At 41.5% G+C, this 23,313-nt stretch overlaps 1 protein-coding gene across 5 annotated transcripts; it reads left to right on the top strand.

The window, feature by feature from the left end:
- The first annotated feature begins 15,165 nt into the window (after nt 1-15,165).
- On the top strand, nt 15,166-23,131 carry LOC127629239 (ALK and LTK ligand 2a-like). Of its 5 annotated transcripts, none has more exons than XR_007968753.1 (6): nt 15,166-15,925; nt 16,728-17,048; nt 18,209-18,262; nt 19,163-19,243; nt 19,373-19,559; nt 22,997-23,065. XR_007968753.1 is itself a non-coding variant. In XM_052106380.1 (6 exons), exons 2-5 carry the CDS (start codon nt 16,790-16,792, stop codon nt 19,548-19,550), a joined length of 459 nt encoding a protein of 152 aa, XP_051962340.1. In that variant the 5' UTR covers nt 15,166-15,925; nt 16,728-16,789; the 3' UTR covers nt 19,551-19,559; nt 22,994-23,131. The 5 variants fall into 5 exon arrangements, 3 of the variants coding, with proteins under 3 accessions (XP_051962340.1, XP_051962341.1, XP_051962339.1); XR_007968752.1 differs by having other exon boundaries at nt 22,994-23,047; XM_052106380.1 differs by having other exon boundaries at nt 19,486-19,559; nt 22,994-23,131.
- The last annotated feature ends 182 nt before the right edge of the window (nt 23,132-23,313 follow it).

The following is a 23,313-nucleotide window of genomic DNA, read 5'->3' as shown; positions in this document are numbered from 1 at the left end:
CTCAATAGACCTTCCTGCCTGCTATTCACACAGTTAATACATACGTACCAAGAAACAATAATATGACTGTCATGAAGCATCAGTATTATTATTGCTATTATAAGCTCACGCTTACAAGTGTTGAAGCAACTCATCCTGCACGTTTGCCACATGGATGATATTTAATGTCATGCACTTATGGAGGAGAAATATGTGAGTGAAATGGTGAAATGGGTGAAAAAATCCTGACTTGCATTGACAGAGGCGCCTGAAATATATTTAGAGAGTGAGTGATATGCCTGAGATCTGCTCAGCTTCAACACCTCTCCTCCACAGGTGGCTATCTCAAACTTTTCCCTCACCTGCTTATTTTGGCCTGTAGCTGTTGTCCTAACTTACCCTCCTCATACAGAAAAAAATTTGAGGCTTTTCTTCAACACCTCCGGAAGCTTTACATGTACAACGTGGCTGCTGTTTCCCAGTCTTGCAACAATGGCCTAACGAGTGCATGTCAACAAGACCTCTACTCTCGGTTCCATCATTCCATATCCAAACTATTATCTTTTTGATTAGGAAATGTGCTTTACCCTTCCCTAATGCTCAGTCCCACTTGAAACCATTGCACACACAGAGATATATTTATATAGCAAGAAGTTCATTGGCAGGATACTGTAAACTCTGCTACAAAACAAAACTGTTGCAATTGTTGCAAACAGCACGTATTTCAATTTGTCACTCTGCTCCATGCATATGTGTGAAAAAAACATCACAGATAAAGTCTTAAGGGATGGTTTGACATCTCATCTTACAACATCATAACCCACTGTCTTACAAAAGACTCAAATTTCAATCTTCAAAACCAATGTATAATAATTTACAAAACACAAATAAGGCTTTAAAAAAAACATGTCATTTACAAAAGTCAATATCAAAAATTTACTTTCTTAATTCACATTTCTGGTCTCATGAACAATTAATGTGCATGTTATTCCATAAAAATATAAAAGCTTGTCTTTGTTATCTTTTGTTAAAACATATTGGTTAAATTATAATAACTCTGAAATATTGTTCCTTTTGGATGACATCACCAAGCCCTCTTACTTTTCTATCAAAGGCCGCTTTAGACAGTAGCCACTTTTTAAAATCCAACCAATTCCCGATGGCTAAAACAGACTGATCACACTGGGCACCCACTGTGGCAGAATTTGAAGGTTCTTCTGCTGAAATCGGTCTATGCTTACCAATATTTAAATCACTGCCCCCAGTGTCCGAAGCAAGAAGTGTTGTTGAAAGTACAGCATGAGCATGTAAATGGTAAATGGTCTGCACTTATATAGCGCCTTTTTAACCTTAGCGGTATTCAAAGCGCTTTACATTGCGTCTCATTCACCCATTCACACACATACCAATGACAGCAGAGCTGCCATGCAAGGCGCTAGCCTGCCATTGGGAGCAACTTGTGGTTCAGTGTCTTGCCCAAGGACACTTCGGCATGTGGAGTCGTGTGGGCCGGGAATCGAACCACCAACCCTGCGATTAGTGGATAACCCGCTCTGCCCCCCAACTAAAGGGGGCAGCTGTGGCTCAGTTTCCGTGTAAATGTGGCGCAGTAGCGCCAAAAGCGAGTAATACAGTCAACAGGAATGCATATATTATTAACCCTACCCTACCCCCCAACCCAAACCCCACCCCTAAACCTAACCATCAGTGGAGTAAACAATTTAATTTTAGAGTGAAAATGCAACTTTAAAATAGTGCCCTTATTTAAATGAATGCCATTACTTCCTGTTTCCCATGGCACTAGAACCTGTGACACAGAGGATTTTAACACGCTATCACTAGTGTCAATCATTTGGCTGAATGGGGTTGATTTCAGAGTACTAAAACTTTCAGAAGCAAGATGTTGATTTCCGTGTGATAATTTTGTGATCAAATTAAGTCCAATCTTGTTTGAGTTGGAAATCAGCCACGGTATGGAAGTAAAATGAGATGTGCACGTTGACTTGAAACACCTTTTCACTCTCTGTAGATCTCTCTGTAGCCACAACCACAGACACTTTGCACAGAGTAAAAAATCCATAAATAAGCTTAGAACAAGCACACCATTGTAAAAATAAAGCTGTTTTCAGACATCCATATTTCTGTTTGTGTTTAAGTTATGTGAATATGCATATTTTAATACATATTAAATCCAGTTTTTACCCAATTACATGGAAGTTACTGTTCCCAGATCAATCAACCAAATGCCATAAGAAAATAATAATCTGTCTTGTTTAAGGGAGGAGTATTGTTTTGATGCCAGTGTACTTTACCTTGGTTACTAAAAGGTTCATTTGCTCTCAATGAGGAAACAAACAAACAAGAAAACCCACACCTCTTCACAAACATCCATTTTGGCTAAATATAGCCTGATTTGTATTGTAAATTCCTTTTTAAAGAGCTGCCTAGAGTTAAGGGCTTTGACAGAGAGCGTGTGTGAGTAAAAATTCAAAAAAGATTGTCCAGACTGTTTGCCAGGCTAACTTTGGCCAGTCTACATACAGCTGCCTCCCTCTTGGGAAATACATGTAAAATAAACATGAATGAATGGACACCTTAGGACGTCTTATTTCGCAACACTGACCATCAATATGCAAGCACTTAAGCATGCTCTTGTGCATTTCTGCCAACAAAGGCATGGATATTACTGAGAAACATTGTATACAATCACCAAGAAGTACAGCCAACCTAAAATACAATAATAGAAATGTATTAAACTCCACATGTGGCCACATTATAAATGACAATACTTCACATCCAAATGCTGACAGAGGAAGTTTTTATTTTGATCATTTTAGACTTGAAACAGACTGACCAGATAGGCAGTTCGAGAAAGACTATGGAAAATTGAAAAGGAGAAAGAAGACACAACAAAGATAAATATTTGATGAAAGGCCAATGGTCAATGGACAGTGAGACCAATTTGCTCCAGTTGACTTTTAGAGAATAAGCATGGGAGACTGTGTTAATTTTATTTCCCACTTTTCATCTGTTATTTCAAACAGAGACTAACAGCTTGACACAGCTTTATTTCAACAAGGAACTTGCTGAAAGATCTAAAAACTAAGCAGGCATTCAAATCAGGGACATGTGGATTTAAACTGATTTAAATAAACTTGCCTTTCATTGCAGATAGACAAAATAGTCTTGATTGACTGAACACATTAATGTATCCCAATAACCTTTCACAAACTTTTTAAAATAATTTGATGTCATCACAAATATTTCTATGACCAGGACCTTGTGTGTTTTCTGCTGCATTGTTAAAATGTACTTAACTGTACATCAAACAACTCTGACTTAGCCATCATACACTATTACAGAAGTAAGATTGTGCGGTTCCCTATCGAGAGGTCTCTCCTATTGCGTAAGTAGCTTACGCTATGGGAAAACTCCGTTTCTCGAGAAATATTGAAGTCTATATGTAAAACGCATTGCAGCTGCACAGCAGACAGTGATGAGCGAGGCAGCTCGGTCATTGGCTGTGCTGCGGCAACTGCTCGAACCAGTGACGGGGCGACTTAGAACGCGCGACCAATGGGGCGCGTCCTGCATTCGCGCGCTCAGAGCCTGCTGAAATTAGCATATGAGGGCTATATAATGAACGTCCCGTCATGCCAGTTCTTTTAGATTTAATCTCCTTCAGCGAAGACCTTCTGGATCCTCCGGATTTTTGGAGTCTTTCGCCGCCGTGGACAAGCTTACAGCGGGACTGCTGAGAGGACGCTGGCATCTTCAGCCGTCTTCGAAGCCTTCTGCTACGCCATCCGGCGCGCATCGCATATCCTTTACTGAACAAGCGTTCGCCCCCGCGACGCTTTTTTAAGAGTAAAAGAGTTATTTTCCAGGCGTTGTTTTAAATGCCTTCAGAGGCCCTCTTTCCGACGGAGATCGGCACATCATCTGCACTCGCTGCCTGGGTCTGGACCACGCAGAAGCTGCACTCATTCAGGGCGGATGCCGCGCAAGAAAAAGCGCCGCTCACAGAGGCTGCCAGAGCACCCCGACTCCGGTGATGTCACGCCGGCTCAGTCCCCGCGGGCATCACCACTACCAGATGTCTCCCCGCCGCCGGTCCATTTCGCGAGAGCGGACCTGCACCCCTTCAACAAAGCGGTGGGTCTCGTCTCATTCGGCACATCAGGGGACAACGACGGAAAGGATGTCAGCCTCTCTCTTGACGCTGCATCCGACGACTGGCCGTGTCCGCTGATGCCGATGGCGCGGGGTCGAACGAGCCCGGGCACCAGCATGGACTCGGAGATCGTCCGTATCCTGTCTAAGGCCGTGGAAGACCTCGGGCTCGACTGGTCTTCTCCGGAAGAACCCGCCCGCAGCCGGCTGGATGAGTGGTTCCTGCAGGGGCGCCGGCAGGCCCCCCGACAGAGACCCTCTCCTTTCTTCCCTGAGGTGCACGACGAGCTCACAAAGTCGTGGAAAGCCCCGCACTCGGCTCGCCTAAAGCCTTCTTTCTCTTCTTCGCTCTCCTCAGTGGACGGCGTGAGAGAAAGAGGCTACGAGGCAACTCTGCCCCTAGAGGAGACTGTGGCCAACCATCTATGCCCACCCTCCACCGCTGGATGGAAGCCCAGAGCTTCTCAACCATCGAAGCCGTGCAGAACCACATCAGCTCTCACCGGTCGCGCATACGCCGGTCAAGCTGCGTCAGCGCTGCATTCGATGGCGGTTCTACAAGTGTTTCAGGCCAAACTTCTCCGCTCTATGGACGAGTCTGGACCTGAACCCGACGCTTTTAAGGACCTGCGCAGTGCTACGGACGTAGCTCTGTGAGCCACAAAGGCCACCGCCCAATCCATTGGCCGGGCCATGGCTAATTTGATCGTCCTTGAACGCCATCTGTGGCTAACGCTAACGGAGATGAAGGACGCGGATAAGGCACCCTTCCTTGACGCACCTGTCACTCCGAGCGGCCTGTTCGGACCTACGGTGAGAGATTTCACGGAGCGCTTCACTGAGGCGCGGAAGGATTCGCAAGCTATGCATCACTTCCTGCCTAAGCGCTCCAGCTCATCTCAAAAACAGCCCCAGCAGCAGCAGCAAGCCAGGGCAGAGCAGCCCGTCTCCCAGCCGAAGAGCAGACCTGAAAAGGACGCTCGACGCCGCTCGCGTTCCGCTGGCCGAAGAAAGCCGCAGGAGCAACGAGGCCCTCGACCCAGAATCACCCTGAACACAGAGCCTCGTAAGTCTTCCTAGCAGCAGGAAGAAAGAGAGAGTACAGCGTCTCGCAAATGCCGGACCGCTCCTCGCAAACATTTAAAACATTACCCAGTCCAGTTACAGGCGGCTGGAAATGTCTATACAGCAGTCAATGGGCCAGTCATAAAACTCGCTCACCTGCAATCAAACGCCGTTTTCACGGCGACACACAGAAATCACCAAAAGAGTAATTTTCTGCCTGTGTCACTAAGGGTTCACATGTCCACACTAAAGTGCGCATTCCCACATATCAATACTGTCCAAACAGTGCCAAACACCTCCCAGCTCAGGCTGGATGTCTCAAAAATGTAGATCGTGTGCCTATTGTCATGTATGCACCACTACACACAAGCACTGTTCCCACAGTTATAAACACTTCCCCAGTAAAAACGGGAAGTGCTATAAGTGTAGTGCGTATGCCTGCCGTATTGCACGCACCCCTACACACAGCTACCCACACAGTTTCAAACAGCTATGCCGCAAACATCACAGATGCAATGCGCGAGCTAAGAAACTCCCCGCTAAATGCGGAAAGCTTTATGAATGTGGCACGCGTGCCCATAATGATGAATGCACCCCCACTTCAAAACACTGTTCATACAGTTTCAAGCACCTCTCCAACTCATGCTGTGAGCATTTCGGAAATAGCGCATGTGCCTGTACTCTCACACGCACCTCTGCACTCGGCACTCAATACGGCTGCTCAGCGCGCACCTGCGCCTCTGAGAGCCGTAGATTCTGTGTTAGCACAAAGTGATTTGCCGGCGGGGCCCATACGTCACTGCGACACGCCCCCAGCCGGCATTCAGCCCATATCTGTGCGAGCAGAAGCCTGGGAAAAAATCCCCGACATGCCGAAATGGGTTTTGAACATAATAAAACACGGATACTCACTTCAATTCAGCTCGCAGACCACCCCGCTTTTCAGCGGTGGTCGAGACGAAAGTGAGGAAAGATGTGTCACATGTTCTACGCACCGAGGTGCTCAAACTGATAGAGAAGGGCTATAGAAACTGTTCCTCCCTCTTTGAGCGAGGCGGGTTTTACAGCCGCTATTTTCTCGTCCGAAAAGGACGGTGGCCTTCGCCCCATCCTGGATCTCAGACATCTGAACAAAGCGTTAATGATTCGCTCATTCAGAATGTTAACAACCAAACATATCCTCGCGCAAGTTCGCCCGGGGATTGGTTTCTATCAGTGGATTTGAAAGACGCTTACTTTCACATCCCGATAGTGCCTCACCACAGGCCCTTTCTGAGATTCAGCTTTGAGGGACAGTCATACCAGTACACAGTACTACCATTCGACCTATCATTGGCCCCCGTACATTCACAAAATGTATGGACGCGGCACTTTCCCCTGAGACAGCGGGAGTGCGGATACTGAATTAACTTCGACGATTGGCTAATCATAGCACAATCAGATGTTCAGTTAATGACACACAGATCTTGGACTATCAGCCATTTACAATGCCTGGGTCTGAGAATAAATTTTGCAAAGAGCGTGCTATCCCCAGCCAGAATATTTCTTTTCTGGGAATAGTGCTAGACTCAGTGCAGATGACAGCGCGCCTCTCATCAGAGCGCGCTCTCTGTTCGACGCCTTGCAACATCGTTCAGAACGGCGCGCACGCCCCCGTCAAACGATTTCAGAGAATGCTCGGTCTCATGGCCTCGGCATCAGCTGTACTCCAGCTAGGATTGTTGCACATGCGTCCTCTCCAGCGCTGGCTCAAGAGCCATGTCCCCACTCACGCGTGGCGCTCAGGCCACTTTTTGATCAGAGCGAATCACGGCTGTATAAAAGTCCTGACACCCTGGAAAGCCATAAACTGGTATCAAACCGGCGTGAGTCTGGGCGTGAATGCGCGGAGAAAAATTATCACGACAGATGCCTCCAAAATAGGATGGGGGGCCCTTTACGAGGGCAGGCCTGTTTCCGGCTTTTGGTCAAACCCGGAAAAGCGCCTACACATAAACTGTCTGGAAATGATCTGATCGTTCGTTTCCTAAGAGGCGCTAGGAGGATGAACCCTCCTCGCCCACCTTCGGTGCCGATCTGGGACCTGGCCACGGTCCTGGACGCACTCAAAGGTGCCCCGTTCGAACCTCTCCGAACCGTGCACCTCAAGCAGCTCTCACTCAAAACCACGCTCTTGCTGGCACTCGCTTCAGTTAAAAGAGTGGGCTGACCTGCAGCGCTGTCATCAAGCTGCTTGCCTGGAATTTGGACCTAACGACTGCAGAGTTGTCCTTAGGCCAAAGCACGGGTATATTCCTAAGGTGCTCTCTACACCCTTCAGAGCACAGGTGATATCTCTGGCAGCTATCGTCCTCAGCAGGCGAAGGTGATGCAAATTTACTCTGCCCGGTCAGGGCACTAAGAGTATATTTGGAGCGTTCTGCCCTGTTCAGACAGGCGGAACAATTATTCGTATGCTTTGGCGGCCGAACTAAGGGTCTCGCTGTCTCAAAGCAACAAATATCAGCTGGATAGTGGATGCTATAGCGCTAGCTTATGGAGCCAAGGGCCTTCAATGCCCCTTAGGCGTCAGAGCTCACTCTACGAGGAGCATGGCCTCCTCATGGGCATGGTCGAGTGGGATACCCATTGAAGATATTTGTGCGGCGGCAGGCTGGGCCTCGCCTCGACATTTATCAGGTTTTATAACCTACAGGTCCCCTCACTGCATTCCAACATTCTATCAGTCTGACTGTGGAATGAACTGGAGTATGTATATGCTGGGCATCATCTCCTCCCTTATAAGGTCCGTCTCTGACCGACTTAGAGGGTTTATTATGCGTACCAGTACACAAAAGCTCAGTACATGAGATATGTGCTTGTGTTTGTACAAGGAGCGCCCCACCTTGAAGGCAAGGAGCCCTGTCATACCCCACTATATAGCTTCGCCGCTGGCCGGCTCGTGGAATATCACTTTGCTTTAATGCTCAGGCACCTGCCTCTGGCTTTATAGAGCGAAGTCAGCACGCACGGCGTTTTACATGGTGTTCCCATAGCATAAGCTACTTACGCAATAGGAGAGACCTCTTGATAGGGAACGACTCGGTTACTAACGTAACCTCGGTTCCCTGAGAGGAGGGAACGACTATTGCGTAAGCTGCGTGTCTGTGCTTGGTCAGTTCGCTACTTAGTTTAAGCTACTTACGCAATAGTCGTTCCCTCCTCTCAGGGAACCGAGGTTACGTTAGTAACCGAGTCGTTTCTTTCATATTCTGCAATAAGGTCAATAGCATGTAATAGCATTGTTAAAGAAAATATAGTAATTAAATAGGTGTTAGAATTAGGGTTGCATATGAAAGGGATCCAACTATTGGGTGATCGTAAATTCTGGAGAGTAGCGCATTGAAATGGGTAAGAATTATGTGACATTTCAGGATTAAAATAAATTATTTGGAAGAGAGAAAAAGTGTTTAGTTTTGCTTATTTCCCCTAATGCAGCTTCTGTAACCTGGCAGCTACACCACTGTGATTGCATGATGGATATACCTACCATGAGGATGCCATCTTAGACAGAATAGGTTTTCCGGTGTGTTCTTGCATGCTTAATCCACAGGAATATTCATATTTAAATCCTTTAAATACTGTTTCTTTAATTCAAAGATGATCATATGTCATGTACAAATGTTTAAAGGACCCAGATATTAATTTGAACTGTCATTTTTTTCACTCTTCATCATTTTAGGGCAATTTCAATTTTTATTAGTAAGTACCAACTTTACAAAGCCATTTTCTCTGTTACTAGCTTTGTTTGCCTAAAATACAGAGCATTCTAATGAAACCTGGTGTTTGCCCTTCAAATATCTTTAATGATTTATGGGGCATTATTGAGTGTCATGTTTGAATTATACACTAATCAGCCACAACATTAAAATCAGCTCCCTAATACTGTGTAGGTCCCCCTCGTGCCACCAAAACAGCACCAACCCGCATCTCAGAATAGCATTCTGAGATTATATTCTTCTCACCACAATTGTACAGAGCGGTTATCTGAGTTACCATAGACTTTCGACATAGAGGTTCGAACCAGTATTGCTACAGGCACTACAACAACTGTGCGTATTATACACTTTCACACAAATCACGACAACAACGGCTGATTATGACTTTATAAACACTTATTTTTGCATTATTACTCAGACACTCCCATGTTATGATATTGAAACACTAAGACAGCATGCCAACGGCATTACCCGACATTTTTTTTTACATCGATTTCCGTGTTAACCTTCCCACGAGGCTCGACTGGCAGCACATTGCGTCAGGAGTGTATAAGTCCCAGGCGCTCTCTTAATCAGTGGCGAGCGTGATTCGGAGGTTCCACTTTTTTCATTTTTACTACACTAATGGTTAGCTTTAGGTTTGGGTTGGAGGGTAGAGTACATAAAATATGCGATCCTCTTCACAGAATGACATCCTGTACAGCTGAAAGAAACTCGCTTCACAACTAGCTTTTGGCAACCTCGCCTTGAATTGTATGGACCAACAGAGCTGAGATATTCTTCTAAAAATCTTAATTTGTGTTCTGCTGAAGAAAGTCATTCACTTCTGGGATGGCATGAGGGTGAGTAAATGATGAGATAATTAAAATTTTTGGGTGAACTATTCCTTTAAAAGCCTTGTCTGACTGCGGCACCATTTTACTCATTTTTGGTGCCCCCCCCCCCAATGGAAATTTCATAGGGAAACTGCAGCCAAACGTTGCCATGGTCAAGCAATGCTCTTGAGACCAGGCAGAAGGTTTTCTTTCCATGTATTTTCATGTAAATTTTTGGAAACACATAAAAATTGATAGATGGAAACACCAAGATGCAAATAAAAATTCCATGAAACACATAAAAAAGGTACACGCTCACTTGAGATGGATCAATTTTTTACTCTGTTTGAAAACATGCACATAGCTACATTGGTAACACATTTACAATTTATATGGGAATATACTGTACATAATATTCTGTACTGTACTATACTATACATATATACAATATTCTGACTTTGCTTCAACAAGCCATGTAAATACATAATTCACTTAGAGAACATCATCAATATCATCGCATAGCACCTCAAATGTTGCTCTGGTTATTCTGAAATACAGGACACAAAGCCTGTCTTTAAAACTATTGGCTACTATTGCCTCCCAGAGCACGCTTTCAGTCCCATACATAAGGCATCTGATGCTGAACGCTAGCAAACAATATTTGTCAAAGCGTTTTGTCCACGCACTCTAAACCACCACCAGTCATTAATTACATTAAAGGGGTAATGAAATGCTCTTTTATTAATAGTTGTATTATCTGCCCTGAGGTTCACTGATAATGTTAGTGATTTTTTTTCTCCATTAAAACTAATAATATAAGATAATTTCGTAATATATGATCATTGTCCACCCTGTCTTTGGCCCTCTGACCTAAATGCTTGGTTTTTGCCTCAGAGGCTCCTTTAAACTTCAATGTATTGCTAACATCGTGCAGCCCCTCAAATACATTAATTTTTTAAACTCTTATTAATGAGAAATATTAATGAATGGAACTGTTTACTTATGTTTTTGATCCAGTCCAAATGTTTTAACTGCCCCATATCCTTCAATGACAATTCCTTGGCAAAGCTTGAATCGTTTTATGACTGGTTCACAAGCAATCCTCCCTGATATCAGTCAATAAAACATGCAATCCTATGCCAATGACATATCCACATTATGCACATACATAATCCAAAGCACTCTGAAGACGCACACATCCAGTTTCCAGTATCATCCTGCGCTAAGGTGCACATCACCAGAAACGCATCAAAACGGTCAAAGACATCGATCTAGTGCACGTTTACATATACTAACAATAAAAAAATAGCACAGACGGGCGAAATAACAGTTTGTTGGGCCGTTCATTCAAAAAAAAAAGAGGCAGAGCAGTAGGCCTATATATTGCTCTCTAACTCTCTCTTTACGATCTGACCCCCAGTGGGCAGAGCAAAGGGTTCGATTATGTAAAGGAGGTGTTGATGTTGTTGCTGTAAAGGCAGTACCCTTTGTGACATCACTAATACACGGATGTAGAGGAGGAGGAATTTTGGCAGTTTGGTTTCAATAAATGCTTTTGTTGCATTGGGAATTAAGTTTTGAGTTCTGAAATTTACAGTGTTATTATAGTAGAAAGACCTCTTATATGTCAAAATATCAAGGAACATTTGATTTCTCATGACATGACCCCTTTAAATAAAAGAGCAACAGTGGCTTCAACTGCCATTTTAATTTCTATTGTCCGCCAATTTCCCAAGATGTGACGATTTTGTACTCTTAAACACATGGGATGGAAGCGGCATTTATTCGAAAGTTGATTTAGCAACATACAGATTTTTCATAAATCTTGATAATGTTGATTACCACAAAAATTCATTTTGACTTGTCCCTCCTTTTCTTTAAAAAATAAATAAAACAATTATCTGGGTAACACAAGCACTTACAATGGAAGTGAATGGGGCCAATCTGTAAATGTTAAAATACTCACTGTTTCAAAAGTATAGCCACAAGATATAAACATTATGCGTGCTAACAAGATTTTAGCGTGATAAATTGCTTACAAACCTTTTCTGTGTATAGTTAGATCCAATTTTACAACTCAGTTGCCTTGACATCGTTATATAACCATTCAAATTATTTTAATGATTTAGAAGAATTAATGCAAGTGATTTTAGGTCTGTCCCACACACAAAGCCTTCATATGGCTTTAGGACATTTGCAATATAGCAAGTCATATGGAAAACTTTTTTATGTTGTATAATAATATGATTTTTGGAGCTTGACAGTCCCCATTCACTTTCATTGTATGGAAAATAGTGGCCAGAAAATTCAGAAAAATAACTTTTTTTGCATGTTCCAGAGAAAGAAAGTCATATGCATTTGGAACAACAGGGTGAGTAAATGAAATGTTTTTAATTCTGGCTGAACTGTTCTTTTAAAGGGATAGTTCACCCAAAAATCATATTTACTCACCCTCATGCCATCCCAGATGTGTATGACTTTCTTTCTTTTGATAAACACAAACAAATATTTTTAGAAGAATATCTCAGCTTTGTAGGTCCTCACAATGGCAGAAAACGGGTTCTAAAATGTTGAAGTTCCAAAAGATCATAAAGGTAGCATAAATGTAATCCATACTACTCCAGTGGTTAAATTTGTGCGATAAGTGTGGGAGACCAACAGATCGATATGTAAGTCCTTTTCACTATGAATTTCCACTTTCATTTTCACATTCCTTTCTTTGTGCATATCACCACCTATTGGGCAGGGAGAAGAATTTATAGGAAAAAGGACTTAAATATTGATCTGTTTCTCATCCACACTAATCATATCGCTATGGAAGATATCGATTTAATCACTGGAGTCGTATGCAGGGGTGCCGCCAGGAATTTGGGGCCCCATGACAAAAAAATCTAATTGGGCCCCTTCTGCGCAGCTGTTGTCACCACATCTCTAGGGCCTAACTTTGCCATCAAAAGCTTTACATAACTCTAATCAAACGCTTGCAACTGTCTTGTTTCTTGTAGTTCAATACTAGTACTAGCACAATATTTACTGCCAGTGATTTGTAAATGCAAGTCTGCATAAAGTATGCAGTTCACTCTTTGATGCAAGATTAAAAGCCACCATAAAAAAGGCAATCCTTTACAGTCTCAATGTATTTTTATTGTAAAATTAATGACAGATTATAAAAAAAAGAAAAAAGAAAAAAACTAAATATATATTAACTTTTTATTCAAAGTAAATTAACATCATCATCTCAAAACAATGAAAACAGCAGATTTTTGAACTTAACTGCACATATATGCCAACAACCAGGGGCGTAGCACCAAATTTTGGGCCCTGGGTACAAACCATCTTGCTGGGCCCCCGTACCAAATATGTATGTATAGAAAACTGACTTCTAAGGGGCCCCCCCGTCTCGGGCCCTGGGTACTCGGTACCCTTTACCCCCCCAGTCCGACGCCCCTGCCAACAACAAAATAAAGTTGACGTGTAAAATGGAATTTTCACATCAGGGTTATTATAGTGCTACAAAACAGATCAAGTGATCACTAAATCAATAGGTTTTGAGGTTTGGAATATGATCATAAACTTAAACTACATGAAATGTAGGCTAACACCTGCAGCTAGCTAACTTTTTTTTTTTTTTTTTTGAGCTAGCTTATTTCACTACAGAGACTGAGCGCAACGCGTCATAATCTGAAGACCACGCCCACCGGGAGGGAAGACAATCCAACCGTCTCCGTTGACTTTGCATTGCGAGAGGCTGCCTCCTTGTCATTTATGACATATAACAAAAGACAGAAAATGCCTAACTAAACCCAGAAATACATTTTTATAAGCTTCAGAACCATAAAAGCCAGCCTTTAAGGAGACAAAAGTAGATACAGGCAATAAGACGTGAAGCATCAGAAGGAAGAATGGGTAAATTGAATATATCTCCTCCTCTCAGGTTCACATAGGGTGGTGAAATAAGCAAACGACATGGTTAAAATTATGAATGTTGTTTTTGTTTTTTCTTTTTACAATATCATGTCGCGTTCCAGTGGGCGTGGTTCTCAGAGTAGTTCGGGTAGTAGTCTCCTTTTATGTCCTGAAACAAACCGTTTTTTGGTGTCGACAGCTTATAAAAAATTTTTTCTGGGTTATTTAGCTTGTTTGCTGTATACCTTGTCACACAGCAGCTTTTAGACATTGTTTTGTTTTTTTGTTATAAGTCATAAATGACAAGGAGGCAGTCTCTCGCAATGCAAAGTCAATGGAGACGGTTGGATTGTTCCGTGGCCTAAATACGCTCTGTCTCTATGGACAACAGGTTAATACCACTCACAGACTAAAGGCTACCCACCTTTCTTGGTGAAAAACTGGGTTACAGATTGACACCCTTTGTCTTTCCTCTCTCTCTTTTCTCTCTTTCCTTTTTTGGAAACCAGATTTTCTTATACTGCTCAACATTGCAATCTGTGTTTCTGGTGCATCGACTAACTGTCTGCAACTAAACACCGTCATTCACTCACTGATGAGCGCGCTAAAGCAGGACCAAACCATTTCATGCAGGTGGTCGGTCAATATGGATGTTTACTTTTTGGTCAATGGGGATATTTAACTTTTATTGCCAAAATAAGTAAAATCAAAGACATAATTCATTTTATTATTATTTGAAATATACTCAATGATGATGGTTTATATAGTGTATAATATAATAAAAAAATTTTTTTAATTAAATTAGTTTTTACCTATTTCTTGGGGCCCCCTGTCATTCAGGGGCCCTTGGAATGGTCCTAACTTTTCCCCCCTATACGGCGCCCCTGGTCGTATGGATTACTTTTATGCTGACTTTATGTGCACTTTGGAGCTTCAGCATTTTGTTGCCCATTCACTTGCAATCTGAGGACCTCAAGAGCTGAAATATTTAATAAGTCCTCCACATCTGGGATGTCATGAGGGTGAGTAACTGTCCCTTTAAGTGCCATGCTCAAGGGAACGATCCTGATGATTCATAGAGTTCATGGGGTTTGAACCTACAACTTTTCAGTTACCAGCCTACACCTTCCACAAGTTTAGCATTCTTTTAGGTCTCATTGTACATGGTTTATGATGTCCGCAGTTGAATCACCTTATCAGGTGCATGGGGTGCTATCCACTGTATGGCGTGCTGAAGCCCTTAGCTGCTTTTATGAGCACTTCACTGATAAGATAACCACACACGTTAACCTGTCTCCAGGTAAACAATGCCAAACAGTTTCGAAGAGAACGAGTTTAACAAATATATTAACCGGGCAATGTAGTGTTGGTATAAAAGGGCGAATATATCACCGTGTGACCGGGATGGGAGCCAGTGAAATGCTCCGTGTTCTCCTTTGCTTTGAGGGAGTGGTATGAACGAAAGCAAACACAAATGTATAGTACTCGGTTTTCACCGGTCTGTAACGATGAATGTTCCTCTCTCACTATTATTACCATTACGCGGAATAATTACATTAGCTGAGGCCACTTCCGGGCATCGATCTGTAACGCGAATCATTCCTCTGAAGATCTGAGAGGATGAAATGGTGATATATGGTGGAGTGTAAGGGGAAAAACCTGACTTTCAGTCACTCTCGGAGTTCCAGTCTGTGGAATTGTGTGGACAGTTCCTGGTATTGCCTACATATCTTCCTGCGCAGCTTTTTAAGTGCTTTAATGAGATAAAGTGGGCAAGGGAAAAAAAAAGTCAAAGGGATGCTGCGGGTGATAAATGGGAATATGAAGATGTGGCGTTTGGGGAACGCGCTTCTAATTAAAGACATGGCCATGTAACCCCTCGAGGGACAGCTCCTTCCGTCTGCGAGCCTCAATAAATTGGCGAGAATCGACGGCTAATGTTTCAAGACTTCACGAACGAGCGGCGCGCGCTCAATGCCCTCGAGGAGCTTTCGGGAGTTTTCACCTTAAGTCTCGGAAACTTCACAGGAGAGACCTACCGCACACACTTCCCACGCTCGAGTATAATAAAGGACAATTCTCTTTAAAGGATAGCTCACTCTCGCTTCGTCTCTTCGCGTTCCAGAGACTGAGCGCGCGAAACTCAACCAAATTAATCGCGCGCTAAATCGCCCCAAAGCGCAAACGGATTGAGGAAACGTAAAAACACCACGACACGACAGTCCACAGGTAGGTTTACTGAATGCACTTGTGACCTTCGGGATTTCTTTCTCGGATATTTTCATATCACCCCAATTTGTACATTTCCTCTTATGTCTCTGGATCTAAACTTCTTAAATGCAAATTAGGAGACAATCCACGCGCTTAATGATACGGGCTGTGATGCCCTTTAGGTGAAAGAGCAGTTTAGTTCTAAGGTTTATATGTAAGCAAAATTGTGTATTCCCACACAACTTAGAATAACATAGTTGCTGTATTAGACTTTATATAGCCTACACTTCCAATCAAAAGTTTGGACAAACGACTGAATTTATGTTTCTCGTGATGTTGAATAAAAACAATTTGATATAAAAGCTATGCTTTAATAGGCTACTTTAAATTCTAAAATGTTGCATATTAATTTCTTTACAAAACTAGAATTTTAGTAAAACAAACAACAACAACAAAAAAAAACTTAATTTGAAATAGATTTTAACATGGGAAATTCAATACTGTTTAAAAAGCATCTCATGAACTTGGTTGTGTGAATGTATGTATATGCCTAACCTAGCAAAGGATGTCTACTTTAGTGTTTGTGCTATTTCACACTTTAAAAGTCTTCACAATTATTGTAAAATGTGGATAAAGCCCAATAATTAAGAACGACTTGCCTAGGTGTCCATGTTTTGACTGGTAATAAGTTTAAACATACCGACTGTTTTAACGTAAAATTATCGAAAGTTTATTTATTTTTAGTTTGTATTATTATTATTATTATTATTATTATTAAATGTGGACTGTTGTAGCTTATAAACTGTCACCCTTTCACCAGGCTGTACCACGATCAAGGACTTGGGCAGTGCCGGACTTCTGCGCTCTCTGGTTGCGGGAGCGATGCGCGCCTTGCGAGCTCCAGTGGTGGTCATGGGACTCGTATTGTTAATCTGCACTACCGTACACAGCGATGCCAGCGCGAACAACGACGACAACAAGGACGAGAATACGTGGTTCAGACGGATAATAGACATCATGAGACAGATGGAAAACAGCGCTGGTGTCGAGCGCGCGCAATCAACATCAAAGACAGAGCTCGCGCTACAGACAAAGGACTCAAAACATAACCTCAAAACGAAGAATGGGGAACCAATTCTAGGTAAGCAGGGGTCGAGGACAGTAAATGTTCACAGGCTGTGTGGCTAGCTTGTGATCTCACAAAGGATTTGGACACTTTAGCCACACTTGAAAATGTATGAATAGGCTATAATCAATCAAGTGGCATTTCACAAAAAGAGTTTATTTTAGGTTTTTAACCTCCACGGTTAAGACCAAATGTTGGAAAATTAAGACAAAAAGTATTCTGGATGCTTTCTGGTTAAATGTAGTGGAACATGTCAATATGGTTAATGATGAACTATACCTGTGTGAACTTGAGGGGAACTGACTTCATACATCCACTAAAAATGACCCATGGAACAAAGATGTTTAAAAAAAATTGCAAAAATGACTAAGTGAAGTTGCTTCTGGGAAAAGCTCTTCCGTCATTTGCTTGCAGATGGTATTTTATCTAATGCATTTATTAATTTTAAGTATAGCTTAAATGTCTATTGGTAGTGGTATATTGGTGGTCGGCGACTCCAACCCTGTTCCTGGAGGAACCCAACCCTGTTCCTGGAGGAACAACACAGCACATTTTGTATATCTCCCTTTTCTGACACACCCAATCCAGGTCTTGGAGTCTCTATGAAGAGCTGATGAGTTGAATCATGTGTGTTTGATTAGGGAGATATCCAAAATGTGTAGTGTTGGGGGGCCTCCAGGAACAGGGTTGGGAACCACTGGCCTAAATAACCAATCCAGAGACCAGAATATACACCTTTGGCATTGCAAATGGCTAGTGGACTACATATTTGTAAATGTACTTTTAGATAGAACACATGCTGCACTAATAAATCAGTGTCAGTGACAAGAGGCTTTACTTCGGAAAGTCATAATAATACATGATGTGAATTGTATCAAGTAAGAGAGCAACAGACATTTGTGCATAAGTGTTTCCAATGTTAAAAGGCACTGTAGATGCATTTGTATGGGCAATGTTGAGTTGAATGAAGTGTTATAATATTGGAATGAAGAGGTGATCATAGTGTGCACCAGAGCATTTAAAAAGCTGCTGTTTTATGCACTAAACCGCTTAGAGCATGTTCAATGCTGGGGTATGTTCTGAGTGATTTGTCTGAGCTTGATTCATCCCTCCCTAAGGATCAACGGATATCCAGGATTTTACCTTTGAATGAGTGTTTCTTTCTCTCTTTGCAGAAATCTTTCCGAGAGACCTCCGAAAGAAAGAGAAGATAATAAAACACTTAACAGGTGAGGGATGTGTGAGACCTCAAAACACATTTTCTTTTGTTTGTTTTTGCTTCTGTAGCTTCACTGGTAGATCATAGCACTAGCAACACAAGATCAAGGGTTTAAATCACAGGGAACACAGATACTTAACGTCCCAGCACACTTACGGAGAAGACCTTCATTCAGAAGTAAAAAGAAGTTCAAAACAGCTGAGCAACAACATGCTGTTTGTGAGAATTCAGACACTGGCCACACCACTGGGGGTGGTGTTTAGAGGAGCATTTATATGTGAGGATGCTCAAGACCATAGGCATATTTTACTTAGGGCAGATGTGTGAATGGCTTTCGGCTGAAGATGGCACATGATTGAATGGGCACTCAAAAGTATTTGAGTAGATTTGATTCTTTTGTAGACAAATACATCAAAAAAATTGCATGACATATTCTTGGAAAATTCTCTACACGAACGAGTTGTACAGATGTCGGCAAGTTTGCACCAGTTCGCTAATAACCACATGCTGGTGTTCATGTTGACTGATTTTAACTGACCTAACAGGAATTAGTTGTTGGTCTCAAAGTAGGTGGCGCTCCAGGTCACACATAACGATGATGTGGATCAATGGTAGTAAGGTGTTAAGCAGCCGGTACAAAGCTTTCCTGAAAGTTCGCCCCAGAAAGCTGTTCCAAACCACTGCAACAATCTCAAAAGCATCTCTTTTTTGGCCATATTTTTTTCTAAATGACATCACACCCGTTTGCTCTTCGATTTCATTTGAAGTGTGCAGGGACATTTATTCAATTACTTATAGAGTAAACCTTCAATACTCTATAAGTTGCTTTGGATAAAAGTGTCTGCCATATTAATAACTGTAAAGGAAAACCTAAATAGATTTCTGACCTGTTTATTTCTTTTCCTTTTAGGTCCTCTTTATTTCAGTCCAAAATGCAGAAAGCATGTCTACAGGCTTTACCACAACACAAGAGACTGCACAATCCCTGCATGTGAGTATAGCCAAACATATCCATCTATTCAGACCCCTCAACTAGGTTACATCTCTATCAACATAGCCTACACACGCCACGACCCTCTACATACTGGCTTTATGTTCATGACAGTCTCATGTCGGCTAGGTGCCCCAGATATACCCCTGCACATGGACTTTTAACACAGAAAAATATAGCCCACAAATTCAGGACTCATCCAGCTGACTATCCTACTCATCCAGCTTTACTCCTGTCCTCAGACTACAAAAGGTGTGCACGGCTCCTGACGCGACTGGCAGAGAGTCCGAGGTGTCAAGAGAGTTAACTTTAGCAGGTAAGAAATTTAGTATTTGTTTTTCCAATACATTTTTAAGAGATCTTTGCATTTGAATGTAAGAAAGTCTAAAGCAATTGGGGGCTAGGACAGGACACACACAACAGTCTACTGACAACTTGTAATATTCCAAACGAGAAGGCAAAATCATGAGATACCATTCGACTTGGCTTGTACGAGAACGAACAATACAATACAATACAATATGATTTTATTTCTATAGCACACTTAAAACAACAGCAGTTAACCAAAGTGCTTTCCAAAATAGAAAGGTTAAAAGATAATTAAGCAATATCACACAAGCAAGAGTGAGATATGGCCCTACATCAGCACTGTTGTGATTCGGCCGCAGGCCGAGTGCTGTAAATAATTACAGCAGTGCTGATGTAGGGCCATATAGCATGATTGCGAGTGTGATATTGCTTATATACAACAGTTCAATGAACAAGTACATATTAAAAAATGAGGAAAAACTGAGTATGATCATAAAAACGCATTTGTGCTTGGAACTACTTTCTTACACGACCGATCAGAATCTGGCGTTGCTGGTTCAAAACAAATGATGCGTCCAAGCCTCCGTTAGTAATACCAAAAGTTCACTTCAGAAATAGTATCACGGCTTGTGCCGTTTCTAACAAGTCATTGGATAAACAAGGAAAGATGGATAGATGGATGTGTGTGTTTGTCTGTGTGTGTGTGTGTGTGTGAGAGAGAGAGATATATGGAGCTTGTGCAATCACCTGTTGCCACACCCAATCAGAGATGCTGTCAGCTTTCTCAGTGGAATATAGACGTCCAAGCAGGGTATTCCTCTCTATTTCGGGATAGCCAGTACACAAATATCATACACTATAGAAACAGCGATGTCCTCCGCCATTTTAAACAGTATGAATCCAATGTGGAAACTCACAGAGCGCTGTTCTATGTAAACAACGGATTCACTTTACGTCACCAACTGGCTCATATTACACACAAAAATGATCTTTTGGCACCACCTGCTGGTTAACATATGTAATTTCAAAAATAAAGACAGTAACTCCTAACACATATGCACTACGCTTACACTTTAGTTTAGAACAGCATGGACACAAGCGGAGTGATACACACAGTGAAGCCAGAGTGCTGATGCTGTCAGACCATCAGTGCTCATGGAACGTCTCTCGTCCAATCAGATTTGAGGACGGGAACTAGCTGTGGTATATTAAAACATAAACATTCTCACAACACATTAACAACAATTAAATTTGCTAAACCTCAAAAGCCAGATTAAATAAATGTGTCTTTAAACACTTTAAATTTAAAAGCCCCCACTGTAGGGGAGAGTCTAATGTTTAAACGAAGTGTATTCCAGAGTCAGGGAACAACAACAGAGAATGCCCAGTCGCCCTTAGATTTTGACCTTATATTAGGAACGGACAGAAGAATGTGATTAGAAGACATTATCGTTCTAGCAGCTAGATGGGGATGTAACAGATCAGCAATGTATTGAGGGGCTACATCATGAAAACCTTTGAATACAAACAAAAGGATCTTAAACTGTATCATGAACTTAACTAGCCAATGTAGAGGCAAGAACAGGGGTTATATTTTCCCTTTTTTTGCATCTGTCCAAAGCTTTGCGGCTGCATTATGAACAAGCTGAAGTTGGGATAAATAACACTTTTGACTTCAATTTTTATAATGACCAACCACTCAACACATTTAAATGAAATTCAAATCGATACAATACAGGCATCAAATTTTAGCAAGCCTCATTCCTATCCAACACTTTATTTTAAGAAAGTATAAGGTCTGCGAACAACTTTGCATATAGAAAAATGCTATGAGTAACCAATTCAAATTACTGATGTATGTCTGTTAATAATATGTTATAAGCTTCCCTCATCTCATTCCAAGCTCCGATGTTTTCTTTTGTCTGTGGGAAATGAAAGTTATTTTCCTATTAAAATCATGGTACGGTTTAGGGTTTGGGTAAGGGGTTAGACTTGATGGTTAGGTTTAGGTTCAGGTTAAACATATGACAAGCCTTAAAGGAACATTCCAGGTTCAGTACAAGTTAAGCTCAATCGACAGCATTTGTAGCATAATATTGATTACCACAAAAATTCATTTTGCCCTACTTTTCTTTAAAAAAAAAAAAAGAAAAGCACAAATCTGGTGTCTATGCTACAGTGAGGCACTTACAATGTATGTGAATGGGATCAATCTGTAAGCATTAAAATACTGTTTCAAAATTATAGCCACAAGATATATACAAAATGTATGTTAACAGGATTTTAATGTGATAATATCCCTTAATAACCATTTTTGTGTGAAGTTATATAAAATGTATACTTCGTTGCCATGACAACTTAATGCCATAAACCCTAAAACCTTGAAATGACTGTAAAAACAACTATTGGCCTTTCTGTAACATAACTTTTTGCTTTTTTAAAGGAAAGGAGAGAGTCGAAATACATTATGCCACAAATGCTGTCGATTGAGCTTAATTTGTATTGAACCTGAAATATTCCTTTAACATCATTCGCTGGATTTTTCATTTTTCTCTATGGGAGTTTTTTTCATGCAATTTCACCATCTCGTACTATTTATTACGACTTGTACTCCTGAGACCTGGTTGAAACATTCCAGATTCGAACTTGCGTCCACATAAGCACATCTTCTTTTACAAATCGTGAGCATGTTACGTAAGGTGTAACATGGGTGCAAGAAAATGACAAAGTAAATAAAATAAAAGTGGAAGGGCAGACAGATTTAAATTGTAAAGTATATTAAGGGTTTTACAGCATAACTGTTACATGTATAAACACATCGACATATGTTTTACACTCATTAAATAACATTGAGACAAATTGTTGCTTACCGCAAAACTTTATTGTGACTTATGCCTCCAACAGCAGAAATCGAGGTTACAGTGAGGCTATTAAAATGGAAGTGAATGGGGTACATTTTTGGAGGGTTTAGAGGCAGAAATGTAGTTTTATATAAGCATATAAAAAGCTGAAAAAAAAATAATTTTCATATTTGGGTGAACTATCCTGTTAAGATGCATAAAGCATAGAATGATAGTATGTAGACCAGTTACAAAAGTACAACAAAAAGTGAGTTATTCTCCATATTCAGAGGACACATGATGTTGAAGTTTTTATGACTGAGAATGCATTCCAGGATAAGAGCTTTTACAGGGGATAAGAGTGTAATCTCCGGTATGTGATTTAATCAGGTGTATGAAGACACTGAGGATTTAAATATGAGCTTTTCTTTAGCACTTTTTTGTAAGATCACTGTAACATGGGTACTATGTAACAAATCCTGTTTCTCAATTGTTTCACAGCATTTTTGAGGGGAAGACTTTTCAGATGCATCCAAGTGCACACATGTATACAAACACAGCCAAGACTGACAAAGCACTAAATTTCACTACCTTTATCAAGCAGGTTGAAGCCAAACCAGAGTGACCCAGAGATGGAAAAAGCAGTCAATGTGCCTTTAGGACAAGAGAATTCATACCAACACGCAACATTCCATTTAATCGGCACATGGCGTCTACAACACTGTTCTGCCTCTCCAGAGAATAGCTATAGAAAAGAATTGACAGAGCGGTAAATGGAGAAAGAATAATGGGATGCACTTGCCTGAGGACGGACTGCTGGACTCAGCTTAAAGCCAACTTTAAAATGCATATTAAGGACATCTGAGAATGAAAAATAAAAACCATCTGCCTCATTGAGTTCTAAACCCTCCTGCCAAATAA

This window comes from Xyrauchen texanus, chromosome 35 (genome assembly GCF_025860055.1).
Source record: "Xyrauchen texanus isolate HMW12.3.18 chromosome 35, RBS_HiC_50CHRs, whole genome shotgun sequence".
Taxonomy (NCBI): Eukaryota; Metazoa; Chordata; class Actinopteri; order Cypriniformes; family Catostomidae; genus Xyrauchen; species Xyrauchen texanus.
Note: the sequence above shows the minus strand (reverse complement) of the source record. Positions and strands in the feature narration are given on the sequence as shown.

Bases quoted from the DNA above. Each gene is read 5' to 3' on its own strand.
- LOC127629239 (XM_052106380.1), top strand. From the start codon at position 16,790: ATGCGCGCCTTGCGAGCTCCAGTGGTGGTCATGGGACTCGTATTGTTA. The intron at 17,049-18,208 runs GTAAGCAGGGGT...CTCTCTTTGCAG, and splicing joins GAATGGGGAACCAATTCTAG to AAATCTTTCCGAGAGACCTC. The intron at 18,263-19,162 runs GTGAGGGATGTG...TTTTCCTTTTAG, and splicing joins GATAATAAAACACTTAACAG to GTCCTCTTTATTTCAGTCCA.